Source organism: Hylaeus anthracinus, unplaced genomic scaffold (genome assembly GCF_026225885.1).
Source record: "Hylaeus anthracinus isolate JK02 unplaced genomic scaffold, UHH_iyHylAnth1.0_haploid 12002, whole genome shotgun sequence".
In the NCBI taxonomy this organism is placed as follows: Eukaryota; Metazoa; Arthropoda; class Insecta; order Hymenoptera; family Colletidae; genus Hylaeus; species Hylaeus anthracinus.
In genome coordinates, this window is record NW_026534349.1 from 624,158 (window position 1) to 652,038 (window position 27,881).

The window sequence follows — 27,881 nt, forward strand, 5'->3', positions numbered from 1 at the left end:
GAGAGAGAGAGAGAGAGAGAGAGAGAGAGAGAGAGAGAGAGAGAGAGAGTTTGGCCTTGCGGTCCGTAGCTTCGATCCGTGATTCTTTGGGTCCTATTTCAAAGGAACTTCTGGGACGATATTTTCGTCGAGAACACGTGCCTTCCTCATAGGTTCGAGGATTCTTCGGTGCTGGACCGATACTGGAGAAAGGTCTAGGACTCTGCTTTGGCGAGAGTTTAGGAGGAACTCTTCTCGGTCTCGCTGCTTCTATCTAGAGGGACAGGGAATAGAGGCTACAAACTAAACGGTTACACGTTACATTAAATCTATCCCTTCTCTTCGTACTTTATGCTGATCCCTCGCGTACGTACGTAAACCCGCGGCGAGGCGAAATACATAGAATTTAGGATATCTCCGTTTCAACTGGCCTTATCGTGACTTCTTTCTGTTCAACGATGTGTCCTTTTATGCGTGACGATCCGAATTTCGACGAAAGGTATGTGTAACAATCAGCTGAAGAAACAACTTAGGAGTATCATCAATATTTGTTTTCTTTCTCTCCCGTATGGATTCTCATTTTGATTGGCAATGAGCCGCGCCTTTCGCTCATTCTTCCATATCCGAACTCGTTCACTCTCTAACAATATTCCTTAACTCGAACATTCACTCAACTTCTCAAAACAAAGGGGGAAACAAAAACAAGAACGTATAGGTTGGTCTATATAGCAGAGGTCTATACAAAATAAATAATGATACATCTATAAAAATTAATCAAAGATATTAATGCAAATTCGGCGGATACAGATACAAGAAACGATGCAATCTCCTCTGATACTCCGGTTAATTTTTTTTTTTTATTTTTTGCTTACGAAAAAAGAGATCGAAATTGAAAAAATAAGATAAATCAAATAGCAAAAAGAAAAAAATTAACATGATCAAGAGATAGTGACTTCTACGTCGGGGCTCGTGGATGACTCTCTGTACTTAATGGCAGATGCCGTTTGTTTACGATACTTCGCGTTTCTTGTGCAAATGTATGTATGTAGTTTCCTATGTACGTATTAATACACGTGCGTACTGTGTGCGTGTAGGTTGAATGCAATATGCGAGATTATCGTAACCTTGGCTGCTCGTCGTCGACATACGTATATGTATATATAATTTTCATGATCGTGTTTGCTTTTGTGCCGTGCACGAGCGACTGTTTTTGTTCTTTCATCGTGTCTCGCCTGGTACGACTTGCTTCGTGCGTGTCGAAAAGAACATAAAATCAACCGCCGGAGCAGCCATGTCGGCGCTTCATCGGCAGTGAACGCTCGGAACCTTTTGTTTGTAATAAAACGCTTCCAACGACACCCGACCCACGGTGGTGTCATCATCGATTTCTTGTCTCGACCCTTGAGGCAGGGAAAGATCTTCGAGGAGAAGCTGTCAAGATGTGTAACAGCACGTGCTCTTCGGAGGTACGCCGAGTGATCCTTGAGAAAGGGGAGGAGAAAAAGGAAGCGTGTACGCGACTCTGGAGAGATTTGGCTGTCAGCAGCCTTGGTGCTCCTCTCCGTCCTGCCGTTCTTCCTTTCGCCACGCTTCTTTCTCGATCATCGTTACATACATTCGAGTGTCGGGCGAACGATGTTCATACTAGAAGCGTTGGTATTCGCGAGTGATTTTATCGCCGACCTTGCCACGTCGCCAGTTCAAGTCGACGACGCGCCTCCGGTAGTCTTTTTTACCACCACAATCCAAAACGTTTTTAAATTCGCTGCTGCTGCTGTTGCTGCTACCGCTGTCGCCGTGGCCTTTCTTACTGCTCCTGTTGCTGTCTATCGTATGTCCAAATTTTCTGATCATCGTCAACTCTGGTGAACCTGGCGAGTAGTTGGCCTCCATCGAGGATACGGACACGCCGACTTCGGTGGTCAAGTGGTGGTACTTAATGCTTATACTGTATGCTGATTGGCTGCAGTTGGTTCTTTGGAGGAACGTTTTGGGGTTAACCCCAAGTTAGTTCCAAATACGCAGGAACGAGTCCCAGGAGCCTGTCCCTACGGCCATTCCATCCTCCGTAACACCCAGGCAAGATACGCGATTATCATGACCAGCAAGGATTCCTGGAAAATAAAAATGAAGCATCTCGAAAAGGTCAGTATTCCCTTCGAATGAGTGCAGGACACGTCTAGAATGCAAGGTGTAGTATATAAATAAACTGATGAGCACATATACTTGTGCAAACAACATTAGAGTAAAAGAAAGAAGAATATCTTCTCATAAGAGTGCATTTGCATAAACAAAGTAAAAATATTATAAGATATTAGAACAAAAAATCCACTAAAGGGAGAATGAACAGAGAGAGAAGGGCTTGAAATAAAATTTCTCTTCTCTCCTGAAGTGACTCTGCTAATCGAGGTAAGAACGCACCAGCTCTCTCGGCCTTCATAGAATCCCAAACGTTGCAGTTGAAATCGTCGTAGCCGGCCAGCAATAATCTACCGCTCTTGCTGAACCCTACGCTCGTGATACCGCAGATAATATTGTCGTGGCTGTACATCGCCAGTTCTTGATCCGCCCTAATGTCGAAGAGTCTGCAAGTAGCGTCGTCCGAACCCGTCGCGAAAGCGTATCCATTCGGGAAGAACTGTGCATGATAAAATGTATCAAATTGTTCAGATAAGAATGATGTTCTGTCACTGCTCCGGCCAAGGAAAAGATAAAAACTCGATATTAAAAAAGTCAAGCCCTTACCGTGACTGCGTTTATGTCGCTCTCGTGACCCGGGAATGTCTGCTTGCAAGTTCCTTCGCGAATGTCCCAGAGTTTTGCACTCGCGTCACATGCGCCAGATACGAATGTGCGCGTGTCTGGTGCCAACGACAGGGACATTACGTCGCCCGTGTGTCCAATGAAAGAGGTACACTGTTGCCCAGATTCTATGTCCCACAGGGCACTAATTGAGAAAAAAAATGCCATTGCGACGCGGTTCACACAATCGTACGAGCTATATAATTACCAATGGAAGGAGGAATATCCGTAGGAATCAAGTGAAAGGATCGAGGTGTATTTTAATTATACATTCGCTTTAATCTTCGGTGCCACGTTTACATGGCAACTTGCTAAACTAAATCAAATCAAGTGGTTTTCAAAAGTAATTGGAATATAGTTGATGGGAATTAGAAGCAACCGTTTGCTTGATGGAACTGAAGATGTGAAAAATGGTTCTTACCAAGTCATGTCCCCAGAACTAGTGACAATTTGGTTGTCATCATAGAATCGACAGCACGACAAGTACCCAGTGTGCCCTGGGAGTTCTCTGCTGACTCTTACATTTCCTTCCCTAGTTTTAAGACTATAGATGGAGCAAATGTTATCCAGTCCACCGCAAGCCACATAACTACCGGATGGTGCATATGCACAGGTCATCACCCATGAGGAGCGCAAGGGAATCGCGTGAACTTTGTTGGTGGTATAACTATCCCAAACGATCAATTTTCCATCTTGCGATGCCGATACCAAGTTTCTATAAATCAAATGAAATAGAAATGATTTTTTTTTTTTTTTTAATTTTGACACGTGAGAGTAATACTAAAATAAGATACAACAAGTCAAGTTACCTTGAATCACTGCCCCAGTGCATCGCATAAATCTTGGCTAAGTGACCACGAAGCGTGCGTCTCGTCCGCATCTGTATCCGGCCAATAGGATCCATGCCCGACGTGGCCTGGACCAACGTCGTGTCGCATGCTGCTTTTCTGGCATCCTAAAAAAGGAAATGTATAAAATATTTCAAGTTTCACATTTTGTCTTTATATCTTATTGCCCGTGTACTTTTAACATAAAAACGCAATCTGACAGTGTAATACAGATTCTACATAGTCCAACATCAGCCATGTTATTTTTGGGGTGTATACCAATCGGGTTGGTTAATGAGTTTCCCGTGAAAATTTCGCTCAAACACATGGTGCGCGTGCACAAATTTAGCCGACGAAAGGTCAGATGTCGTATTCGAACGAGCTACGTCAGTGAAACGAGCGAAACGTCGAAAATGCCATGAATTACCGGGGTTTAAAAAGAAATTCATGATCTGGAAAAAAAAAAAAAAACGAGTTTTAGAGAGCCGATAGCACTTCAGATTGACCTTTCGAGGTAACTCGGAATGCAACAGCGTGTTCTTGCTGAGAAATTGCGTTTACGATTTACCTGAAACGACCCAATTGACAATGATTCTCATCGATGCGAGGAACGAACCTTTCCAGCGGAGTGTTTTCACGATTATTTCCCTACGGTTTAGCATTGGATAGCCGTCGAGTTGGAAAGTAAACGGCGATGAATGGAAGAAACAAGGGAATCGTTGAAATATCATCGCGGTATGTTAAAAACGTTCATTCTATTTATCGCAGCCGCGTATTACCGTGCATGCCTGACGATGCGTGTAACTTCACGCACGCTGAAAGAAGGGAGAAAGAGCGAAACATGCGGATAGAAGAAACAAGACGGAAAGCGCGCGCTAGAGAGAGAGAGAGAGAGAGAGAGAGGGATGGTGGCGTATTGATCAGAGAGAAGCGACGGTTATGCCGCGCCCTACCACCACCACACACCACACCACTACCACCTCCGGCTTTCCACCATACAGGGAATCCACCGATTGCCATCGATGAGGATTTTCCTCCAGCGAGAACTTCTAATTCGCGCTAAATCCTAACCGCTCGTGCCCAACAATAGCTGTCTGACGACAGTGATAAAACAAATTGATCGAAAATTGCCGGTTTTCAGAACAGTTTTATAGCCACTATGGGGAACGAAAGTTCCAACGCGAATTACTCTTTTCAACGAGGTATAAAGGAGCAGCATTGTTCGGATCTTACATGCTTGAATAGGGTAAGTGCCGGCCGGCCCAATTTTAAGGTGATTCAAAGGAGATAGAGCAGGCGATCTTGTAATACTATTTATAAAAGGATTCTATCGTGACAGCGAATATGTATTGATTTTAAAAGTTCGGACAAATGAACATGCACTGGCTTGTACGTGACACGTCGTGCGATAAGCATAATGTTGATGTAAGTAAGAGAAACGAAATGGGTAATAAATAAATCAATATCAGCGACGTAGATTGTGTTGTAGAGAACTGAGAAGTAGCTAGGGAAAAGTGCATAAAAAATTGTCCCTCTTAAATTATGTTTAGATTTTTGTTACAACCTCTTAAGGTCGAGCACGGGGGAAAATAAAAAAAAATAGCTGACTCGTTAGGAGGAGAATAGGGGTCGGTTGTTTAATGCCAAGTGCACTTCGACCCGAGAGACGCCCTAGACTTTTTTCTTTTGAGACAATACACCGCTGTTGCATGGAGAACTGTTGCTTTGTCCTCGATGTTCCATAGATTGCCAACGAACAAAAAGAATGTGTGAAACTCTTGGGTGATTTTCAGCAACGGATCAACGTGTCTGGTAAACAATATGTCAACGAAATTATTAGAAAATCAATGCGATTCTGAAATCGTGCGAAACGCAAAAGGCTAAAATCGAATGAGTCAGCCCGCTCGATGCTATCAGAAGTCACTATCGTTTACGGTTAGAGATAATTCATTGACAGGAAACTGTCGCGATAAGAAATTCCGCAGCATGCGATGAGATATTGACGTATTCTTAATAAATTTAACCAAGTTCAATGCCAAAGAAGACATATTTTCAAAATCTCTTTGACGGTTCAACTAGTGGCGATGTTACAATCTCCTGAATTGTCAAGGGATCTCCTAACTGTTTGTAGCACTTTTTAACGCGTACAAATTAGAAATAAATGGAACATTTGATCAAATATACAGGAATTAGTTTCTTTCGCGGAACGAAGACCGACTTACTCGTATGGCATTCTTCAATGCGTCCGCCTCCTGACGAAGGTTTTCGAGCTCGCTCATGATGCTCGTCTAGCGATACGCCAATCGTGTGGGCACCCCGTTTAAGGGTGGAAAGGGTGTCTCGTGAGAAGCAGGAGATCGAGAAAGAGACGGTGCAGCCCCGACGAAGCTTAAAACGTAGTTGTTGAGGGACGAGTGGCTCCTTATCTCGCTTGCCTTCTCACACGGAGGTGGTCGGGGCCCAGTGTCACGCCGTCGACGCTTCTTCCGGTGGCCAACGGAGGTCCTCGAGCTTTCCACCACCGGGAACGAGAAGAAATCTCCACCTCCAACAGATTCCAACGGCCTTTTCCAGTCCTTCTCTCTGATCTGCTGCTGTCGCGGCTTCCGTTTCCGCCGCTACCACCGGAACCAGAGCCAGGCCACCGCTGACTCTCCCGCCCCTCGCGCCAGCTTCGACACCTCCTACGGAGACCGTTGCCACCCCTAGAACAAATTCATAAATAATTACTATTTCACATATTTATTGGGTGAGAAAAGGCGATTGTTGGACTCAAATTGCAAAATCTAGATAATTACAAAAATGAATCTTAACTAAAAAGAACCATCCAAGTGGTTATTTTTAAGCTTACAATTTGACCAATTCTGTTTTTAAGCATTTTATTCGTTCGACACTCTCTGAAGTTTCAGAGAGTTAAGTAAAATATAGGAAATTACGTGGAATTATTCAGATTTGAATCGCAACACGAAATTATATACTGGTGGTTACGAGGTTGTAACTATTGTAGATAGTTACAACCTCGTTAATTTTAAAAAATAATAATAATTTTTCACTACTAAAACTACTGAGATCAACACATATTTATCATTAAAATGAATTCTGTATTAAAATAATTGTCCTCCAATTTTATGGTAAATTATTAACAATTCAATGATATTAAGAAGTATGAAGTACATGGGTCAAATTGACCGTCTCGGTAGATTCAGTATTAAGAAATAACTAGTAGTTGACGTAGCATTTTTTCAGAAGTGTTATAATCTTAAGGTGCACGTACTACACGTAACAATGCTGCGATAACTAATACGTTTTTACAGTTCTATTTTCATCCAACTCGGCACATTCGTGTCACGGACACATTTTTTCGTTTGTGCATTACCGGAGCACCATTAATCATCCACCGCTAGATAAAAACAAACGTTGCTCTCGGTTGCAACGGATATCAACCGTTGCTTGCCTATTCTTAACTTTTGAATTCACTCGACCTACTCTGTGAGAAAAATGTTTTCGAATCACCTCCGCGCGAACATCGTGGTAAACGCTAGCTATTTTTACCTAACGAAACGATTGCGTCCGAATTACGGCTAATCTACGATATTTCCGGAAACACGTTCAAAAAGCGTAGATGTTCCGGGAAACTCCAACTCCATTGTCTTCCTTTCGATATCGAATACATACTTAAGCATATTTCATCGACTCGACGGAACCCGCTTTTCATTCCAGGCGATTAATTACGAATAGTGATAAATAGTGATCAACTATTCCCTAATAAGTTTAATTTTTCAACCTCCAACGGAATTCGGTGGGCAACGAGCGTCCTTCACCTCTAAAAGGTCTCACAACCCGAGGAATCCGAGGGTTGTCGATCTAACGCAAGGTGTTCTCATTTTCCGGAACCAAGGAAATCGCACGGCGCATGAGCAATCACAAAACTGAACACAATACCGGGTGACACGGCTAAAGATAATTTATCACCCTCCGAAACTGATATGTCCTGAAGCGTATCCGATAAGCACTAGCAGAACTAACGAGAAATGGAGCGAATCGAAGGAAAGAACGAAAAGTTTCAACGCTTACACGCTCCGTCCGTTTTGAACTGTCGTCAGAGCGTCATGGGTGTCGAGCGAACATAACCTCTCTGGCAGCAACGTTCCTGCGGTGGGCACAGAGCAGTCTCTCTAAAACTGACTCGTACCGTCAGATTGCGCAGCCTGATGAAACGCCGGAAATTTCCCGCAAAGATGTCGAAGCAGAAAGACGAAAAGTAGCAATTCTCTACTAGAGAAGGTGTACACGTATGCACACATACATGGAATGATGTAATGCCACCATTGGTGCGAGTTCTCTTTTCATGCCGCGTTCACAGTCCGGTCTCTCTCGCACTACCACTCTCCTATATCCCTCGTCTCACTCTGACGTTCGCACTGTACACCCGACTCTCTCTTTCGCTGTCTCTTCGTCTGTTGCTCGCTACGCTAGGCAAGGGCACGCGCCAGCGAATCAGCGTGCGTTCGTCTCGACCACATTCGCGCGGATACGTTTGAAATTTTTTAACACGACACGGAACACACGCGTTGTAAACTGGACGATACACGTTTCTCGGACGCGGTTTCGAACCACACCCAAGGAGGACGTGGTTTCGAGAGAAGACCGCCTGGGTGGATGAAACCAACAAGGGAAGGGATAAAGCGACACTGGCGCCACGGCGCCCGCGTACCGGCTGACTACCGGTGTCGCCAGGACGCCATTGTTGAGCGTGTGACAGGTTGCCGTTCGGGGCTGAAATTTCTTGTTGAATTATTTCTAGTGTATATAGATTGCAATTGCTGAATATTCGGTACTATTCGAGTAGTCTAATACTCGAATGATCGAATAATGTTCGAATGCAGGATTAACTAAACGTACCCGTAACACTCAACTGGCTAGTTGGCCAACACACTTGGTAATCTGTTAGAAAAACAATAGATGAAATTTGTGTTACTGAGCTTCGTACGTACTAGTAGATGTATTCCAACGGGCCAACAGGTAGAGACCTAGATTATTAACCCATGTAGATTCATTCTAATATCGTCATATTACAAATACCGTAAAATCTAAAGCATAACAGTATAACTTCTACTCACGTTAGAACCACATACAACAAAGTATGTCATTTCTAATATTGATTAATCTCACGGACAGTGACTAGAAATATGTGTTCGCACGTAACAGTTTAACCAAAACAGAGCCGGTGTCAGGGAAGTATTTACGACCGTATGACCGGTGAGACGTATGTAGGATGTTCATAATCCTACACCATCGGTCGATAAAATGTTCAAATAAAATTCTCATTAAATTTAATGTATTTTCTAAATTACGATTGTATCACATTTTCAATACAACATACTCCTACGGCACTTGGGCAATAAATGTGAGAAGAATTTTTTGATATTAAATGCACACTATTTGGTTCATTCTACAGACAAGTTTCTAGAATAAGTTTCCAACGACTCCACTATGTGTTATTCAAAGTTTACCAGGCGTTTCAAACATTCTACCACTTTCCTAGACGCAGATATTAAAACCATCCTCGCATAGAAGCAACCCAGTTACAAAAGTCCAACACACCCTCTGAAAAATTCGCAATCATACCAACTGAGCATCTCCGAGTACTACATTGAAATCTGCAACCGTATTCTCGCCGCTCAATCTTCATAGACAGAAAAGATCCGAGGAATGTGTAATTAACGAAGTAGAGCGCGCTTACGAGATTCAACATAGAAAAACTCTCCGTCCTAACGCGTTCGACCTACATTCCGATTATCGCCCTTATCGAGGAAGAAGCAGAGGAATGATTCCCATGTAATATCTGTGCGAATCGTCTGGCTCTGTCGTTCTTGAGGCATTCGAGGCTGGTGGGGAGGGAGGGCTTGTGGACCTATCTAACAGAAGACTCCTCTCTATCATCGGGAACCCTAGGCCTTCCTACACGCGTTCCCGGATGCACGAATGGGAGCAACAGTTGAACCACGCGGGTCAACGTCCAATACGATCTATCTCGCTCTCTCTTGCACTTCCCATCTGTCTCGAGTCGGGTGTATACAACCGCGAGGCTGCCAAGTACCTCGCACCAAGTGTGCACTTCGACCAAGTCCCTGGCACGGCCCAACGATCTTTTACAGCTGCGAAAAAGAATGGGAGAAGCCAGCAAAGGTCTACTTAATGTACAACGTGCCGACGGTTGTCGTCGTACGCCTGTTGGTTGGCTGCACCTGCCAAGAATCGGTTCCAATGAGTGGGTCGGCTATATCCCTGTTTCTGGTATAAGCCTCCGTGTTTACCTAACCGTCGAGTTTCGGTATCCCGACAACAAGGTTTCCCTTTCGAGGGATTCCCTGGATGTCGGAGAAACGACGCGACACCTCGATACCACTTGTATTCCTATTGTTTCGATGCCTGTTCCTTGAGAAATTGCGCCAATGTTTCTACGTTGAAGGAAAAATTTCTTTATACTAAAAGTTTACACGAAATTTCTAAAAAAAAACTTGTTTTCCTGCCGTTACGTTAAGTTGGAATATCCCATTCGATATCGTACAAACTCTTTTATCTTCTAGAAATACCATAAGCTTTTTATGTCTTCTGGGGTACCCTACCCTCTCCACACTTGGACTAAATTCAAGAAACTTCTATCACGCGATCTAGGGCTGCAGTGGGACGAATAATCGAATGTAAAATGCGATCGGATAGATATTAATTACAAAGTATTCTTAGATAAAGCGACTTCGTTACCGTGTGCTGGTTCTGTCTAAAGAATGATATACTAGTGTTACAGCTGATGACTGCAATTCACATCAGCACGACCTACTTTTGAAATGCGTAGAATCGGAGAGGATCAGCTTCCAGTAGCAGCAGCAAGTGTTTGGCTTTTAGTCGTGTTAATAAACGCCTCGACGTTTAAAGCGAGAACAGCCCGTAAGCATAGGCCGAGAATTTCTCGCGATCGGTCACGATCGATTTCGCAGCGTCCAGTTGGGAAATTTACCTCGCGGATATTCGACGTTCGCGAGGAAACACTTTCCATGAGAGTCTTGCGACTTTTGGCACACGGTCTCGGAATAGGACGCGTATAAAGAACACGTTTGCTTAAAATAAGCCGTGACGCAAAGGCGATCGATCTATCAATCAATCTGCAAACTGCACCGCAAAGAGAAACACTTGTTCGCTTTGTTCGAGGCCTTCTCCCTTTGAAAAGTATCGATCGCGAAGACGAACATAAATTGTACTCCCTGCTCGCGGCAAGCCCATGGAAACGAATCTAATCCTTGCCAGGGCTGACAATGGGACTTGGCCGAGTCCCGTGTATTCGCACAGTTGATAACATTTTGATAGTTGACTATTCTAATATTTGCTCTCCAATATTTCGTTCGCTATTCGACTATCTGAATATTTGAATTATAGGATTTTGATTAATGGGTCAATCGAGACCTGAACTAGAATGATTAATACTATAGTTTGCCTACAACGTGAACTGTTTGTGTAGCAAGAAACATAACCAGATCGAATATTCATAGCGTAAGAGTGGTGTACCAGTTGATATCCGTTAAATGTTTTTCTATGTAGCGATAAATTAAAAAATATAAATTTCTAGATTTCTATTATAAAATGAATTTATGATTTTCTGAATATTTACATCTTGTATTTCTAAAAAAATACCAACTATATCGGTAACCACAAAGAATATTCATTTTTACTTTCACGAGCGAATGAATCCCATCGAATAGTTTATTAAAATAAAATCGTGTCGCGATAAATCATCCCTAGAGTGATCGTTTCGATAAGAATTTATTGGAATAACGCCCAAGCCAGTGGCAAGGATATGCTATCGTATGGGGAAAAGAAGGGATACCTGGCGGAGGGGTAACGGGGATTCGATCGATTCTTTCCCTCGAGGAAAACATTGTTCCAAGCGTGTACGGATCTTGCCACACCAACGTTAACGCGTGTGCGTACTTAGAGATCAAGTCGATCAAGAATTCCGAGGGCTGAAACGCGACCGCGCAGGATAAAGAGTTAACCTAAAATTCGTGCATTCCACTTGGTCTCTTAACATCTACTGACGAGACATAGGGACGGTTAGAGGGGTGAAAAGAGGTTATATAGGGTTGACGAATCCCAAGCGAGGCAGAGTGGATCGGTGGATACATTGCGGAGAGACGACGGCAGGTGAATGACGTCAGAAGGCGTATCGTGACGTCAGAAAGTAACCTGAATACGGGACTCCTGAGACTGGGATTTTCTTCCTATGATCTCCCGACTTTGTACGGACTTCTGCTTAAGAATTTCAATCTCTCGGCGACTGATTCACCTTCTACGTTTTTAGCTCCTTATAAAATAACGAAATGCTCGTATCGCTTGTTTCTAATGAATTCCTCAACGAACGACTTCCTTCCGCTTCGACACCCAACGCTTATCTTTTCTGAAGCCACAGTTTCGGTGTACTGGAAAAAAGGATAAATAAAAATTAATTACATCATCTACATTTTCAAAATTATTGAATTGCATGTTGAATTGTTATTTGGTCACTATGAAATATATTAGTCTATAATTCAAATTCTGGTTTTAATCAACGAACAAAGAATAAACATTTACTCGAAATTTCTATCTATAAAACAGAATTATTATTCATCTCTGATATAGTATCGTGTTTGACGATTAACGAGCAATAATCAAGAAAGCAAAGAATGGGCTTAGAAGAAAGCTCAATTTCGATGGCATCGACGTAAGCACGAGGATGCAAGTCCGCGTTAAGAAATTAATCCGCGAACAGACCGTTTTGCTATTTTTACGAATCACTGTGACGTCAAAAGCAGAGCTAAACGGGCAGTTGAATGTTTGGATTACCCAAGAATCCAGAAGGCTCGTAGACCAGCTTAAAGGAAATTAGACACTCGTAAATAGAGAAGATACGGTTGCACGACTATCCTAATCCAATCACTATCGCTGCGTTGCCTATTATATTTCTCTCAATCGCGTTTCTATATAGATGGGAAATCCTTCTAACGCTTCAATAAAAGCCTATCAAGAAAAAGCTTACTTGTATCGACTAAAACTTCTATAGAATCTCTTACGAATCGATTATATTCGATCTTCAAGGTCTTCCGATAAGATTGCAAAAAAAAAAAAAAAAACCGAGTAAAATTTCGATTACTGCAAGCTCGATTATTGCATGAGAACCTCGATCGTTGCATGGTGTCGGCAAGTGGAGGGAATGGTCGCTAAGCAGCAAATAAGGTTGAGGGTAGTAGTAGGGATGTGCTATGTAGAGCTGCTCATTTGATTGGTTATCTTGATTATTACAAAAACGATCGTGGCACTGGTTTTCTATAATAAGCTAGGCTTCAGTGTAGTCACGATGATCTATAGAAGACACTAGACCGCTTGTTATTTTCATTATTTTGTATTTTTTCACGATATTATGTTTGTTCGAGAACTACACGTTCAAAAAATCAAGATTAATAATCACCCGACATAGATTCATGATTTTATATCAACCTATAAAGTTTTAGTGTCCGCGAAACAATGCAAAATGTATCCTCTCTTTTTATATCTATGCAAACGATTACTTCCATTTCAATTTTTTTTTTTTACATGTTTGCTTGCGACGGGTTGTAAAACAGCTGCTGATGAATTTTAACCACGTGCCGTGACATAAACACTGTGTTTATATATTCCACATACTTTTCTTTTTTACTTCTGTTTTGTATTCCATTCTGTTACGACACAATAGAAACGTTAAACAAAATAAGTTAAGTAGGATACGACGAAGTAATAACCGACGTCGTTATGACCGAAGAAAGAGGTTTTAAAATATGCTCGATTGTTATCAAATAATTCCACAGCCGCCACACGGTAGCAAAGTGCAAATGAACTAATCTAGTCTAGAAAACAGACTGATTATATCTCTTCAAGAATAAGAAAAACATCTGAAAAGTTCCTCTGCAGCTAGAATTAACACTAATAGCACCGAGGTTAATATCTATGGTACATACAACTATATCTTTGTAATTAGAAGGAAGATGAGCAAACTAATTGGGGCAAATTCGAGCAACTTGGTAATTTTACGACAAGGAAAAGCGATACGCGTTGGATTTCTTATCTATCCAGATAAACATATCAAACCGACTTTTTTCCCACCGGTTTATGTCATCTGTACTCAACGTATACATGCCGCTTTTCCTTCCAAGAATAATTCAGCTCGGTGATTCTGTCGCCCGGGGTTCAACTTGAACCCGCGCAGTCGACGATATGTACTTGTGCCTTTAAAATCAACAACCCTTTCTCTCGCTGGCGCGTTTTCTACTGGCTGGTCTACTGAACAAGCAAAAGAAGGGACAACTTATGGGGAGCGAGGGGAACGTGTATATAACAGGACGTGACCCCGCAATGGAGAGGAGGGTTGGAGGGTGACAGGAAGGAAGGGAAACAGGGGTTTGCTAGTGGAATACATCATTGGCATTGCTTTCGCGTTGGCTAAGTACTCGGCGACCTACTAACCGTCCTGCGAAACGCGATCATCATTAGCGACAGAGATGGACGAAATTTTGACGTCCCATAGTCGTTTACCCGTTATTTAGATAACCTTTCGTTCATCGAATGTGAAAGTTAACTTGAAGAATGAATTCTAAATGGGCGTTTTCTTTTTTCCTTTAAGCGGCACGATAACCAAGGTTTTACCCGATTTTTATTTACAGATCGTGTTATCAATCTAAAAGTCGCATTTCGCGTTTGTAACGCACGCTGTTATCATCGAGGATTTCGACCGGTTCAAACGGAAGATAAGGACTATTTACACACATTGGATTACAGAGTGTTTGCTGAACTTTTACCGCAATCACGAATAACGTTTAAACGTTTCATTTGAGGAAGTGCACACTTTGAAATATTACTCACGAGACCAGAGCTTTGCCGACGGAGACTTTGATGATACTTTGAGGAATGAGTTTAGAGGTCGTGCAACGGCTTTCAGTCGAATATTTCGTTTCGAAGGGCATTTTTGTAAACAAGTACAATTTTATATACATATAACAGTATCTTAAAGACAGGAAGCAATCCCTATTTTGCTGTATAATAGCGTGAGATTGTTTGCTTTTAGTTTTTTCTCTGGACTGTTTTTGTATTGACGTAACTAGACTGCGAAAGTTTATGCATTTATGACTAGTGTAAACGTGTAAATATATAAAAAGATGTGCACAAACGCGTACACGGAATATCAGTAATAAAATACACGTTACGATATTTATAAGATAAGAAATATTCTTTTGGAGTCGTTTATCTGTATCTGGAAAGTTACAAATCTTCATAAACATCCACAGTTTAGTCAACAACATAAGGGAAGGCTATCTACATTGGTCCATTCTGGACATTTTCATAAATTGCAATATTTTCGACAGATTGATCAAAGATATCTTAGTGTTTATCATTCTACTGCAGCCCGATACACATAGAATGACAATTAATAAAAAAATATTTCCCATTCATATGTTAGGGGTATTACAACAAATCCAATCTAAAAAACTTTTCCTTATTCGCAACGGATACTCCATATTCAGACAAGCTTCTAATCGTACAAAATAAGATAAAGTTGAATTTTATAATCCAGTTGTAATTCGTCTAGATAAAAATTGGTCTACTTCTGCTATCTTTGTTAAAGGTGGTCAAGATTTAATTCATAACATTTGTCCTACGATACAACCATCGATTGTTGATGATCACTTATCGCGTTCACGATTTCGCGGTTATCTGTCGTATCTGTGAGTCACTTGTGGTCGAACCCAATCGATTTCTTCCCGATCAAGGGTGCAGCCACCGACACTATCGCTGGGTGCATCTCTCGAGTGGAACGTCAGCAATTGAGCAGAAGACAGCACTTGTCTTCGAGACTGCGACGACTTTATATTTCGAACCAATTAAAGACGATTAAGACAGCTGCCACTGCAATTGGCCGACCAATCGCGTCGCGAAGCGCATAGTGCTCTGGCTAGCCGTCTTTTTTATACTTTGCCAGTACCAGAACCGACACAACTGCATTGTTTATCTGTAAGAAAACCAATCCTATCTCTGACACGTTTTATGGGAAGTCACCGTAGCTTATTTTATAAAACTTATAAAACACTAAAGTTCGACTCATGAACTTCAACCTTTTTTTCCAAAATTACTCAATCATTAACAATTCTTTTACCGCAATATTTGAGGGCAATTATTAAAATAAAAAATTAATTTGATTGATAAATCAGTCCATCCCTCCGTCTAATTGGAAGAATATAGTTGTATGTATAATAGGTATGCGTTTGAATTCGGTAGTTTAGTGTTAATATTAATTTGTGTACTTTTAACATAAGTGATCTCGTCTAGGAATAGTGTAAAATGAAATTCTATCTATTTTATTGGGGTTTCAGGACTTTAAAAACAACTTTCTGCTATAGTCGTCGAATCTAAAGTAACTCTAGAGATCTCAGTACCGCGATCGTCGCTGAATTTTAAGTAAAAAATCTTATTGGTATTACAATGTGTACCATTTTACATTTCCAAAAAGGATGTATAAAGAGCTGAAGAATTTATTCATGAACCGATATGTTATCGATACTTTAAGGTTCAACGAGATCTGACCTAAACAAAGACTGTCGAGTTACCGCGTAACATCCAATGGCGACTAAGAGTTACCTCTCAAATGACGAGGGTCAATTTTGTAAAACAATTACGTATATTCTCACTTTTCTCGTTATAAAATGTCGAGAATGGTCTGTCGCTGCCGATACTACAAGTTGGACAGCAGGTTTTACACGTATTTTATTCGTGGAACGGGACCAATTAGGGTATAAAAGATAATTGTTCAACTGCACGACATGTACGATAACAATTATTGAAAATTACCAACCGAAAAGTAATCATAGAGTTTAGGATGGTGCTGAACACAGTTGTTATAATATGTACGACGTACACATTATTACAAGGGTGTTCAGGAGTATTCTATGACTGCTTTGTTTTATAGACTAATGTTTCGAAGGCAACTGTAATAAAAAAGATGGAAACATTAATAGAGGTTTATTGAGACTTTAAAATTGTCTTCCTTGTTTCTGTTATACTGATCACATGAAAAGCACGTCCGGTATCAGATTTATCAAAACGGAATATTTTACCAAGAGGGATTGCAAAACTGCTGGTTAATTTCGCAAGATCACGGCTATTACGCTTCCTGTGACGTTCATTTTCTCCGCTTGATTCATTGACAAAAGTAAACAATGTAGTCGCAAAGCCGCAAGAATGAAAAACACTGCAACGATAACGAACTAACGTTTGCGTGTGATTTCAGCAATTTGTATTCCCTTTTGGGATCAATCACTTTCAAATTGATTCGAGGTGTAAACATTATTTCCGTGGTTCTCAGAAACTCGACACCAGTGGTTTCCAAACTTTTCCAAAGGCGGCTTCTAAAAAAAGAAAAATGTCTGAGCTCAGTGGTCGTAAGCAAACAGTTTTCGACAAGTTTCTCTTAATTAATTTGAAATTAAGTTAAATTTTGGCATTAATACATAAATGATATTCATCACACTGTATGTATAATACATAATAGTACAAAATAGAAAATGATAAATATCCAAATAACACGTTCATGTAATTACTTTGAAAGGAAATTTATAAATGGGAACATTTATTAAACGACACATGTAGTATATTTAACTTCCTGAAGGACACAGGTGCGCACGTTTAGTTTTTAAGTTATTTGAAATGATGTAATTGTAAAAAAAATTGGAAGATAAATATAACCGATAACATCCTTGATAAAACATTTCAGAAAACGAAAGGGACTATCCAAGTGATTAGTTTCAGGTCCCAATCAGTCTTGATTCGCCACTGGCCCCGCCAATAGTAATTATAAAATGTACCCCGATGATGAAAGTGTCATATTTTTGGAGAACACGTGTACTCGATGTACAAAGAGGCTGGGCGGTATTTTTATCCCGCGGATTCACGTTTTTGCAAAAGTGGCGCCGCGCTGCTTATACCGACGGTTTGTTTTTGCACAAATTTCGACCTCGTCACATTATGCAAGACACCTTTTATTGTACTCGTGTCGTGAGATAACTCGCGCAAGCTGGCTCGTGGTTAAACAAATGTCAACAACACCAATGTCGCGCAAAAATATTTCCCGCCGTTCTTATCGTTAATTTCTGGATGTGAGTCACGTTAACATCGCACGATTCTCTGAAATAATTACGATACGTAACACAGAACGGTGGCTACGTGATCCAAAATGAAAGATTCGAACGTGCAAATGGAAAAACCCGAGTTGGTTACAGTTAGGAAAACGAAACGTTCAGTTCAAATATTTTGAAATCTTACATTTCTGGTTCTCAATAGAAATCTACTCGTACGGAGCTTCAAGACTTCCGGGGACAATAAATACTTTGCAAATAACTTTTTCACGGTATTATCGAATGCGACATAACGTTACAGACGTCAAGTTAGAGATAAAAAGTCGTATCGGTATTTCAAGGTGCGCAGTTCTTGAACGAATACGCGATGCCTGATAAAGCTTAGAAATCTATTCATGGACCCATACAGCTATCAACGCTTTGAGGTTAAACAAAATCTATCATAAATAAAGATTTATCTTGTAAGCAATAGTATTATGAACATAAATATTAGGATATCGATAATCAATCTGTTGTCTATCTTAATGTTTTCTAGAAAATCGTATAAATATTAAAGGGGATATACACAACCTGTGAATTACAAAGTGGTATTGTTCATTTATAACACGTGTCCGAACTAATATTTGACTAGAATTTCTGAACGTCTAACTTGTGCAAATATTAAAAATTAACGCCATTACCGTTCATCCTGCAATCCCGTGTGTCCTACGCGTGTCTAACAAGGGGGAGACACGGGTGCGGAAATTGCTTTTGGAATGAAACTAGGTGGAAGTTACAGGACACGCCTAGTATTACTGAATCCTAAATTGTTTCGGCAGAATCAGCCTCTGTTCTCATAAATAATTACCATTTACTTCTAGACCATACGAGAACAAAACACTTTACAACCCTCTTCTCCAGGCATTTTTTAACCAAAAATAAATTATTTCTACGTTATTTACGGATCTGTGAATTAATTAGTAGAGTAAGATAGATAGAGCAGGGGTATAGGATACTTAATTTGTTTTTAGACTTGGAGAGTTACACAATAGTTTTAAATAAAAAAAAAGGGAAAACTGCAGGGAATTTGTATAAATATAAGCAAATATAAATGTAGCAAGCCTTACGAAACTATTATTCCTAATTTCAATTAACGAAAGTCAAAGTAGGTAGTGGATATACCTAAGATAATATTACTTTACTAAAGAATAAGTTTGATCAAAACCTGAAATATAAATAATAAAGTGATAAATGAAGTAATCTAATTTGTTCATTTTATCGTCTCAGGGTATGCTCGACTTTTATCATTCAGAAGCGTGCGTTGTTACTTTAAAAACAGTATATACTCTAAAAAAAACTGGTAACGCTACCTAAAGGAAATATAAAAAGAATAGGTACGAAAAAAATTGGCCTCGACGTATGTTTACAATACATTACGTATGCAACGAGATTTATCCTATTTGAATTTGCAATAACTTAAACACGTTGATTATTCGTGTTCATTTATTGAAAAATAATGTTCAACGATAAGTTTGAGATCGTTCGTCATACGATATACTGCATGTGACGATATGTAGCAATTTAATAATTAACGCCACTTACTCTACGTTCTCGTGCACAGGGAAATTGAGACTTCGGAAAAACTGACACTTGACAAGCAGCCGACCTAATAAATACGAAATGCAGGTGAGCATTAACAGATAATGGAATACCGACGCTCGCACTGTGAATTAATGGCTATTGATCCCCTATGTAAATTTACAGTAATCTCAGATATCACCGGGCAACCAGAGGTTCTGTTAAAAGGCGATACGTCGGCAATAATTTTGTGACCGCTTGCCACGCTCGTTAACAGCATCCCGTCTCTCGGTTACTTTTATGCCGTGAAAAATTCTTGAACAAGGAAAGTTCAGCTTAAGCAGGAAGAATCTCATTACCGCCGGAATCTGACTCATGAGCCAAGTCGATAAAACTTTCGATCGTCGAGATTACAGAGGGGCTCGGGCCGAAAATATTTCCAACCGGAACAGTGTAAAATATTATCGCGGGACAACCGACCGGGAGAAATACAGTCTCGGTGTTAAAATAACCGCGATGACGGAACGGGAAAATTTGACAGCGTAGCCTAGGTGGCCGCCATGTTGCTTGCTCGTATCGAGTCGAAGGGCCGGCCAGGGCCGCCGCTTGCAAAGTCGTTTTGCTTCCGAACAAAAATGTAAAAAAAAACAACGACGAATTGTCGCAGAGAAACGATCGTGATCGTTATCGTACCTGGAGCTCCCTAACGGAGCTACGATTGCCAAAATTCCCGGCTCGATGTATCGGCCTCTTTCTTCCACGAACTGCACCTCTCTCGCTCTCTCCCTCCTGCTGCGGCGGGCCTTCTTCCTAGCCTCGATCTCTCACATCGATGACTGTGCACTTTCCTTTTCACACGTCTCCGTCTCGAAACACCGTGTCGAGGAACAGAGCGAAAACTCTCACTCGACGACAACGACGACGCCTAACGACCGAGACGAGTCTCTTACCACCACGGGACTATCTCACGACACCACCGCGACCGCCACTTCTTTTAAGGTTAACCTAGTCACTACGTGTAATAGAAGGACACGAACACGAGCACAGCGTATAACGCGATGTGTTTACGACAAGACGAATGACACCGGCGTTTAGGCGATTGTTTTCATGGATTAAAAAACTACTACACGAAGCAAGCGGAGCTGCTGTTGCTGCTACTGCTGCTGCTTCACGGCTCTGGCGGGCGGCAGGGCGGGGCTCCGTGCTTCGAGTCCCGTAGACCCCGTACACCCCGTAAGAAGTCGCCGGTACACGAACATACCCGAACACCGGTGGCGTCTCCTTCGCCTGATTTCACATCCCGCCATTTTCAAATTACCAACAACTGTCGGCGATTTCTAACGAATATTTATAAAAGAACTACAGCGAAATATCGATTAAACGGATTACGGAATTAACAGGGAATCTTTATCATCAAATTATATGTCTCTCGATTATTCTATTTTATATAATTATCTGGGAGATCGTATTGCTGGAACATATTAAAATACAACTTATATAGAACATATTAATACACAAATATGTATATTAACTAAAAAGTATTCTTACTGGAAACATTGAAAATATATCCGAGAGCTAAAATAAAAGAATATACAGGAAACTTCAAAGCATTCTCTACTGATTCTAGAATATTGCATTTTTAATTTATTCTTATCTTATCTTAGCATTTAGTTCAAATCTATTCATATATCATTCATGTATGAGTATGCATCTACGTGTTAAGGAATGTTTTTTCTGGTGTCACATTTTTGTTTGTTTACGTATATCTCCTAAATCATTAAATAATGTTTTTTGTGCCATATTTCTAGAAAGGAATAAGCTACAGTAGCGCTACTTTCTCGTTTCATTCTCAATTGATAACGTTGGAAATGACACGGAAATGGTAAGAGAGCTTACCAGCTACAGATTTTTGTAACGTCAGAACCATTTTGATGTATCCTACGATTTAGATAAAATGTTGCACGTTATTTTATGTTTAATTTATTCTGACAACATTAGAAACCATTGTACTTACTTGAATAATCTACGAAACTATTTCTATTTACTAATACATTGTAGCAGAAACGTCCCTCGTCACACACATTTTTACCCATCAGCCGCTTTCGTTGCGGGAGCCACCGTCGTAAAGTCTACAATGACGGTCGGGTATTGTTGTGGTTGTTGATTGTTTCTACTAGCGAGCGGATCACCCTGCTATGTGAGTATAATTCATCGTAAATATAGCATGAGTTTAGGGCTTAGAGTATCTTCTATGCTATATATGCTGTAACGTGGAGTCCTCTCCTGCGTCGATTCCTTTCCGTTTTCGACTTCCTCTCCTCTATGTTCCTTCGCCGATGAGCTCGCTCCTGCAATGGGCGGCCATCTATCGATCTATCGTTAGAATGGTGGATCGATAAGAGGAATGGCCTCATTATCGTCCGGGAATGGTGGTTCCCAAATCTCGACCAGAGGTCGCATATGTATCGATTTCACTTTAGCAGCCCTCAGTAAGCACCATCTCATACGAATTGCCTGAACTAAATTTGTTATCCTGCGTGCTCTGCCATTATCCACAAAATGACGGAACTCGTCTTTGGGAATGTTTTCACGATTTTTCGCTTTTCGTTCTCATATTAGCATATTTTGGGTTGAATGAGGACTCATTCGAAAGAAAAAGGTCCAACGAAGGGTGTTCTAGTCATCATTTGAGTCACAAAATCCATTTAATAACCTAAAAATACTTTCATTCTGCGGGTGTAGTTTCTTAGCATTTACCTTCAAGGTTCCTTCATGTTACCACGTTTTCACACCAGGGATCGAAAAAGTCAATTTTGATACAATTTTATCGACAGACTAACCAACAACAGGTACAGAATCTTTGAAAATGATAAAAGTAACTGTAGTAATGTATGGTCACCCGGGAAAGGGCATAAAGCGTAAAACTGGCGCCAGTAGATGTTGACTTATTTTCTAATTCAGATAAATATCTTTATTGGAGGAAGGGGATAGTTGGTTATTTCGAGATTTCATACTTTGCCTCTTAGAATCCCTCACTTATTCTCGACGGACGGCGAAAATGACAGCCAGGGCGTTGAAACGGCAACCGTTTGTCTTGACGACAGCTAATTTACGCCTGTACACACGTTCTTTGTTAATACGCGATGGTTCGCGACGATTTATAATTAACCTCGCATTCGGGAACGCTCGAGTACGACAAAATGTAGCGCGCTGCAGGTAAAACGAAAAGAGACATGCTTCATGAAAGACAAATCACGTGCAGGAAGTGCGCGCGCTAATTGAAATAAAATGAACAATAAAGATGCCACGGCTGAGCAATTACATAGGCTTTGAAATATTAAACTGCCTTTTAATCGCCTCACCGTTGTAGGTATCGAATGATCATCCAGGGTTGTGCACGTACAGGGTGGCTTGCGAGTAACGCCATATCGAGAATTACAATTATATTTTTGTTTAAATGTTATCAGTATGATTTCGTAAAATTAAATACTATAAGTTACGTTTCGTTGTTATTTTATGATGGTTAAGTAGGGTCAATTAAGCGCCGCTTTTAAGACACGACGGGAGGGAAATTAGGGGTGCTTATTAAGCTTTCAGTGTTACAGAAACATCAATTTTTCGATAAAGAGATGACAAGAGAAGGAATGGTCACGTATAATGTATTATTTAATAATTGATGTCTACTCTGGTATCGAGTTGCACAATGATTACTATCTTCGTATTCGTTGTTGAAGTCTTAAGGTCTCTAAATCTACACAGAACACTGAATTTAATTTTTCCTTGTAATCCTAATATTAAGGCTGATAAGTGGGTATAAAAAAAATGAACAGGTTGCTCCATTTAAACAATAACTCTCAACTTAAGAAGGGTCCCTCCTTTGTCTCCCTTGCAGTAGCCCCAGAAAAAATTGATGCAAATCATATAATTGGCCTCTTTGTTCCTTTTTATTATAATACACAATTGTCGTAGATATCTGCAGTGGTTTCAGAGAAGATAGCTCGTACTTTACTGGGCCATCCTATATGACGACAACAATGCGTCAAAAAGAGACTAACAAGATGATAAACACGCAGGGTGATATTTAAAGAATGTAAATCAACAAAATATCTTTGAGAGGTTCGAAGATAGGAAAAAATGGCAAATGGGTTAAGTTTGAACAAACATAAACTGAATCGTTGAAATTTCGGTGAGGATTTTTGGTGGGATTCGGAGCCACCGCGCGCACCGTTCGGAGCGTTTACATAGAAAGAAATCGCGAACAAACCGGGCGCAATAATTAAAGCGATAATTTCCCCCATTCTTCGTCGAGGAATCCAAATTATCCGCGAGTTGCCGGTGGCCGTGCATCCGGCTGGATTCCAGCGGAACGAGGACGACACGGTGCAAGAAAAGGACGCGGGACCTTATCAATATTATCACTGGCTGGCGAGGGGGTATGATAGGGCGGCGTAATCGGGTGGTGAGTGACGCTGGTGGGGAGGTGGTGTGCACGACGCAAGCGCCGCGGTCGACCCCCCAACGTACCGTCGTCGCCGGCGTCGTCCTCGTCGTCGTCGTCGTCGCCGTCGCCGAGAGAGACGTCGGCCCGTCGTGCCTCCTCGTATTTTCAGTACCGACCGAACGACGGCGACTAACGAAACCACGGAAAATCCCTCCCAGAAGAAAAGCACTGTTCGCGTCCCTCGGCTGGTTCGCTCGTGCACACGCGGCTCTGCGACGCCTTTGCTCGCCGGTAGACGAACCCGATTAAACGTGCGAGCACGCGGGAAAGCAACAGTGTTTAACAACCTAGCCCGTGTCACCAGTGCCGGGTTGAATGGGACTCTTCTCCGACGGAAGGTTCGCTCGGGCAGGATACCCTCGAGGACGATCGTACGGTCAGTGACGCAGGAAACGTCGATTTTCGGTATGATCCGCGAGGCGTGGTGACCCCGGGGAAGGATACGGTTCGCTGACATCGTTTCGAAGATATCTCGGTCCTCGTCGTAACGTAGCTTTCGCGAAAAAGGGCGTAGCAGGCTTTCCCTCGCCGTTGCTCGTCGATGGTCTCGATCGAAGCATTCGTCGTGTTGGGAAAGTTGTCGGGGGGAGATCGTGAAGGAGTGGTTTCGGTGGGACAGTGTCAGTGGCCGTCGCCAACAGGTTACACGAGCCGATGAGTATTTCGAGAAACATCGGGGAGAAGTCGTAAGAGCTCCCACGCGGTGCCAGTTATTGTCGCGGAGAATGAAGAAGAAGTATAAAAATAACTGCCCCTGAGCTCGAGCTGAAATGCACAAGCTGGCTGACCCCCGCGAAGCAGGACATTCGATTCAGGGGAGCGTGGGTTCCAGCGTATCGTAGCGACCGGGGGGATCACGGTGAATCGTCACGGACAACCCGCTGGCTCGTCGTTACGGATAAACGCGACCGCATATATCCACCACGTGCCTTTCTCGTCGTGATCGAGATCCACCTTTTCACACCTGCCCCAGCACGTTACTCTTCCCCCAACCCCTAACGGCCATGACATACGAAATTTTTTACCTTGTCCCGATTCACGATCCCGTAACCGAGAAACCGGCATTCGGGAAATCGGTGGCGTGTCATCGTTGATACTCGTGGCTGATCGACGAGACGCACAGCAGCAGCAGCAGCAGCAGCAGCAGCAGCACGTTTCCCAAGTCGCCTACCCTCCTAGCAACGCTCGTGGAAATGTCCGCACAATGCGCGTCTCTGAGACGTCCGCTGTTCTTCGTTCCACCAGATGCAGAGAAGTTTGACTCCGAGCCGACGAGGTCGAGTCTTCTACGGATTCTCCGCGAGGCGTCCGTCGCCGAGAAGGTGCGGTTACCACGGCTGAAATCACCCGGACAGCTTGCCAATCTCTGCGAAGACGACGAAACCTCGTGGCGCTCGCGATCCGTTGTCCTCTGGTCCTGGTGAAAGGGAAAAGTGGGAACAGCAAGGATCAATCGCGTGCCTCGTGTCTTTTGAAGTTCCGAAGAAGGGTGTCCTCGTGCACAAACGAAGAAACGTTTGATAATCTGTAACGCTAACGGCGACACGTTCTCCAGATCACCGTTGTTGGATTTCGTGGGAAAGCCGTGTGGCGCAGGGTGTATCGACTATAAATAGATGTTTCCTCGCCTGGATCGTACATCTTGAGCTGGTCAGACATCGGATTCGGAGCGGAGAGATACGCAGGGTCGGGGCTTCGTGGCACGACCTTCATCGCGTCCTTGGATCCACGGGGCGAGGATGGTACCATAAGTCACCGCTACAGTCTGCTACGATCTTTAGATATTACCTAGGATAAACGAGAAACGGGTCCAAAGGAAGTCGAGCAAAGACATCCAGCCTTCTCCGAACGGGCGTTAGCGCGCTGACTCTGTCCAGAACTGTGTGCCCGAATTTTCTACTATCGTAACACCAGGAAACAACGATCGTCTCGCGTAGATCACGTAATTTAGGGGACGTTCCTTGAAGCGAGGCAAAAGGCACCACGCGTCACCGTTTAGTGGAGCTTCCTTGGTGGCCACCTCTCCTCGTTTACTTTCCCCCCGTATTCCCTTTTGTACGTACGCAAGGAGCGTCTAAACCGGAACGAAAAGGAATATATCGACGTCCGACTACCAACGAATCTTCTTCTACTTCTTGTTGGTTCTGTTACTCTATTTTTTTTCGTTTCTCGGCTGTCGTTCCATCGCAAGAATCACGCCAGGGCTCGGGAACGAACCGTGACACCGAGCGTCGCCGTTATTTAGCTGGTGCTTTTCTCTGTCCTCGATAATCATTATGCTCAACTCGTGCTGTGCTTTTTTCTACCGTGCTTGTACGCATGCTGCGAGTGTTTTCTCAGTGCTGTAGTGTTACGCGTTAATTATCACACGGGCTTAACGAGCCCACGATCGAACGCCAAACGTCTCGTCGGCCCAGGTACCTGGGAATATTCCTGAGATGCCTGTTAGACGAGGTCACGTGGCGCCCAGGACAACGATCATCGAAACCATCATCAGAAAGTTCGACACTCACGGTGAGTTAGTCTTTCTTCTGCGTTCTCGTATCGAGTGGAACGATTGTTTGGATGAACGTCAATTTTCGTAGAACTCGTTGATAGCCTTCGTAGATAGATTCGACGATGATAGTCCATCGCGTTGCCACGTGTCCTACTTTCGATAGGACAGCCCTACCCTATCACACGTTCGTGTCCTACGTCCTACTTTTTTCAGAAAATGGCCTACTTTAAGATTTCGCTGTCAGCGATGACGTCCTCGCGTTCGTCACAAGTCGTGGGGAACTTGGGTATTCGAGAGATTTGTATTTGAATTTGCCGCGTACTTTACGGCACGTGCACCGATGAGTCTCTGGTAGGAGTCTCACGGTGAAACATCACTTTTAGTTAGTATATAATTCTAGACCCGATGATGACTTCATTCGTCAAATGAAGATAAGACAAATAAATGCATCTAAGAATTGAATCATGATGAAAGGGAGAGATTCAGCGAAAGAGGTTTCTCACGGTCTAGTGGCGGTAACCGCGTTGATTGAGTTAACGTGACGAATCTAATAAAGTAAAATTGATTCCGTCGTTTACCCTCGAGAGTGCATTGACGCTTCTTTTCATAATATCCGAGAGCTGCACATAAAGTTTAATGAAATTTTCTCGAGTGGCGACGCCGCTTTCCCGCGGAAGATTAAAATAAAGTTAGCAACCCTCGAGGATTGTCGTTCTGGCCAGCTCGATATAATCCAAGTTTTTTAGAAGTGCTCCACCTGGGATATGGAACGAGCAGGCATCGAGCCAGAACTCCGTTTTCAATATTATTTAAAACATCTCGACGGAGGCGAGGACTCGCGGTGGTAGGGGCTCGGTTAAATGGAGGAAAGGGGTAGTTCTGTTTCACAATGGGACAATGCATGTCACTGGCAATATCACTCGAGGCATGCCCGAAGTCCTTGCAAGGGAGCAGACCTGGAGAAAACCGACAGGGTTGGAGGGGAAGGGGCGGTTTGAATTGATTGTAGAGGAACGAAGGAGAGCCGGCGATTTCTTTCGCATTGTCGCGATTCATTGACGTCAGATTTCTCAAGGAAGATTAGTCGTCCGAGTGGAAATTCTAACGCGATGTCGAGGAAAACCCGACGATCCTTTTTTTCGGCCAAAACCGTCTGTTTATTCATTCCCATTAACGGCGAAACGGTTTTCATGTTTCATTGTTTTTTTTCACTATTAAATGTGAAGAAACAAAAGAATGTTTAATTAACGTACCGTCTTCCTACCGGAGGCGAATTTGCAATTTAAGTCCGTTTTGTTCGCGTACAACAGTTTTCATTTGATCTCTGAAAGGATTTCTGCATTCGCTTTCTTTTTTTTTATATCTAGTCAAGCAAAAATATTTAGATCTCAGAGTAATCCCTTTAGAATTTCTCTGTAGCTTCAAGAACCATTGTTTCTATTCAAGTTGTAGTTTCTTTCACAACAGCACGCCACGGGGGTAATAAGTGTCATTTAAAAAAATGAGGGGACCAATCGAAAACTGATCAA

At 42.3% G+C, this 27,881-nt stretch overlaps 2 protein-coding genes across 9 annotated transcripts in view; one reads left to right on the forward strand and one right to left on the reverse strand.

The window, feature by feature from the left end:
• Window positions 1-743: 743 nt before the first annotated feature.
• LOC128891796 (guanine nucleotide-binding protein G(I)/G(S)/G(T) subunit beta-1) lies at window positions 744-20,553 on the reverse strand. Of its 3 annotated transcripts, none has more exons than XM_054151604.1 (7): window positions 20,048-20,553; window positions 5,831-6,313; window positions 3,591-3,736; window positions 3,203-3,496; window positions 2,725-2,926; window positions 2,401-2,617; window positions 744-2,093 (listed from the first exon to the last, which is right to left on the reverse strand). In XM_054151604.1, the coding sequence occupies exons 2-7, from the start codon at window positions 5,885-5,887 to the stop codon at window positions 1,987-1,989; spliced, it is 1,023 nt and encodes a 340-aa protein (XP_054007579.1). In that variant the 5' UTR covers window positions 5,888-6,313; window positions 20,048-20,553; the 3' UTR covers window positions 744-1,986. The 3 variants fall into 3 exon arrangements, with proteins under 3 accessions (XP_054007579.1, XP_054007581.1, XP_054007580.1); XM_054151606.1 differs by lacking the exon at window positions 20,048-20,553 and adding an exon at window positions 7,801-8,218; XM_054151605.1 differs by lacking the exon at window positions 20,048-20,553 and adding an exon at window positions 7,683-8,218.
• A 3,386-nt stretch (window positions 20,554-23,939) lies between these two features.
• The window catches only part of LOC128891784 (potassium voltage-gated channel subfamily H member 2), a 119,752-nt gene continuing 115,810 nt past the window's right edge, over window positions 23,940-27,881 (forward strand). For 5 of the 6 annotated variants that reach the window (XM_054151565.1, XM_054151566.1, XM_054151570.1 and 2 more), the window contains exon 1: window positions 23,940-26,369. In XM_054151565.1, the coding sequence (XP_054007540.1) occupies window positions 26,294-26,369 (76 nt within the window). In that variant the 5' untranslated portion in view covers window positions 23,940-26,293. The remainder of the gene's footprint in view (window positions 26,370-27,881) is intronic. The other variant, XM_054151569.1, reaches the window with a different exon arrangement.

Excerpts from the sequence above, each read along its gene's own strand:
- LOC128891796 (XM_054151604.1), bottom strand. The coding sequence starts at position 5,887 with ATGAGCGAGCTCGAAAACCTTCGTCAGGAGGCGGACGCATTGAAGAAT. Across the intron at positions 2,618-2,724 it reads GCGACATAAACGCAGTCACG|TTCTTCCCGAATGGATACGC; the intron begins GTAAGGGCTTGA and ends TATCATGCACAG. Across the intron at positions 2,094-2,400 it reads TATGAAGGCCGAGAGAGCTG|GAATCCTTGCTGGTCATGAT; the intron begins GTGCGTTCTTAC and ends TTTATTTTCCAG.